The 1,345-nt window shown below is 61.5% G+C and overlaps 1 protein-coding gene across 1 annotated transcript in view; it reads left to right on the top strand.

The window, feature by feature from the left end:
* LOC104496705 (chondroitin sulfate glucuronyltransferase-like) overlaps window positions 1–863 on the top strand; it is a gene marked incomplete at its 5' end in the record, with an annotated part of 1,384 nt that extends 521 nt beyond the window's left edge. Inside the window, 2 exon segments of the mRNA XM_010139864.1 lie at window positions 1–354; window positions 356–863. Of these exon segments, the coding sequence (XP_010138166.1) occupies window positions 1–354; window positions 356–863 (862 nt within the window).
* Window positions 864–1,345: the final 482 nt, after the last annotated feature.

Raw genomic sequence — 1,345 nt, 5'->3', positions numbered from 1 at the left:
GGTGGAAATTATGCCCATGCCGTACGTGACCGAGGCCACGCGGGTGCAACTGGTGCTTCCCTTGACAGTGCAGGACCTGGATTTTGTGGCCAACTTCCTGGACGTGTTCGCCATGAACGCGCTGGACACGCACGACAACGCCTTGTTGACTCTGCTGTTCATCTACCACCCCTTCGACGCCCAGCGCGTCAGTCAGGTGGACGTTTTCGCTGGAGTCAAAGCCATGGTGGGGGAGCTGGAGAAGCGCTACGCCGAAGTGAAAATCCCCTGGATTAGCGTCAAAACCGAGGTGCCGTCGCAAGTGAAACTCATGGATATAGTCTCCAAGAAACACCCCGTGGACACGCTGTTCTTTAATCAACGTGGATTTCCTGACCCGCTGCCGCATGAACACCATCAGCAACTGGCAGGTCTTCTTCCCGGTGCACTTCCAGGAGTTCAACCCGGCCCTGGTGTACCGGGGCGAGCAGACCGCCTCCTCCAGCACCGACTTCCTGAGGGACGGCCGCTTCGACCGCCACTCCTTCGCCGAGGGCTGCTTCTACAACTCCGACTACATGATGGCGCGCACCAAGCTGGCGGCCGAGATCTTGGACCGGGACGAGGTGCTGGAGAACATGGAGGTGTTTGACGTCTTCTTGCACTACTCGGGCCTGCACCTCTTCAGGGCCATGGAGCCGGGGCTCGTGCAGACATACGCCCTGCGGAGCTGCAACCCCAGCTTTTTTTTTCTGCGGAGCTGCAACCCCCGCCTGAGCGAGGAGCTCTACCACCGCTGCGTGCTCAGTAACCTGGAGGGCCTGGCGTCCCGCTCGCACTTGGCCATGGCCCTCTTCGAGCAGGAGCAGGCCAACAGCACCTGAGAGACCAGCCACAGCGGCGGCTTTTCTGCGGAGCTGCAACCCCCGCCTGAGCGAGGAGCTCTACCACCGCTGCGTGCTCAGTAACCTGGAGGGCCTGGCGTCCCGCTCGCACTTGGCCATGGCCCTCTTCGAGCAGGAGCAGGCCAACAGCACCTGAGAGACCAGCCACAGCGGCGGCTTTTCAGCACCTTAATTAACACTTGGCACTTTCCGTCCTCTGCCCAGCCGTGCCGGGGGTGAAGGGCGTGTGAGCTCCAGGGCCCCGGGACCCCCAGCCATAGCGGCGGCTTCTCAGCACCTTAATTAACACTTGGCACTTTCCGTCCTCTGCCCAGCCGTGCCGGGGGTGAAGGGCGTGTGAGCTCCAGGGAGGGGGAAGCCTTCCCCAGCCCCGCTCTGCGGCACGGGCAGGGGCTGCGGAGAGGCTGTTTCAGGGCAGGGCGTCTGGGGTTGTTTGTTTTTTAAGTGAATAAAAGTTTCTT

The sequence above is a fragment of the Buceros rhinoceros genome, unplaced genomic scaffold (assembly GCF_000710305.1).
Source record: "Buceros rhinoceros silvestris isolate BGI_N320 unplaced genomic scaffold, ASM71030v1 scaffold24757, whole genome shotgun sequence".
Classification (NCBI taxonomy): Eukaryota; Metazoa; Chordata; class Aves; order Bucerotiformes; family Bucerotidae; genus Buceros; species Buceros rhinoceros.
The sequence above is the reverse complement of the archived record's forward strand: the minus strand, read 5'-3'. Positions and strand labels throughout refer to the sequence as shown.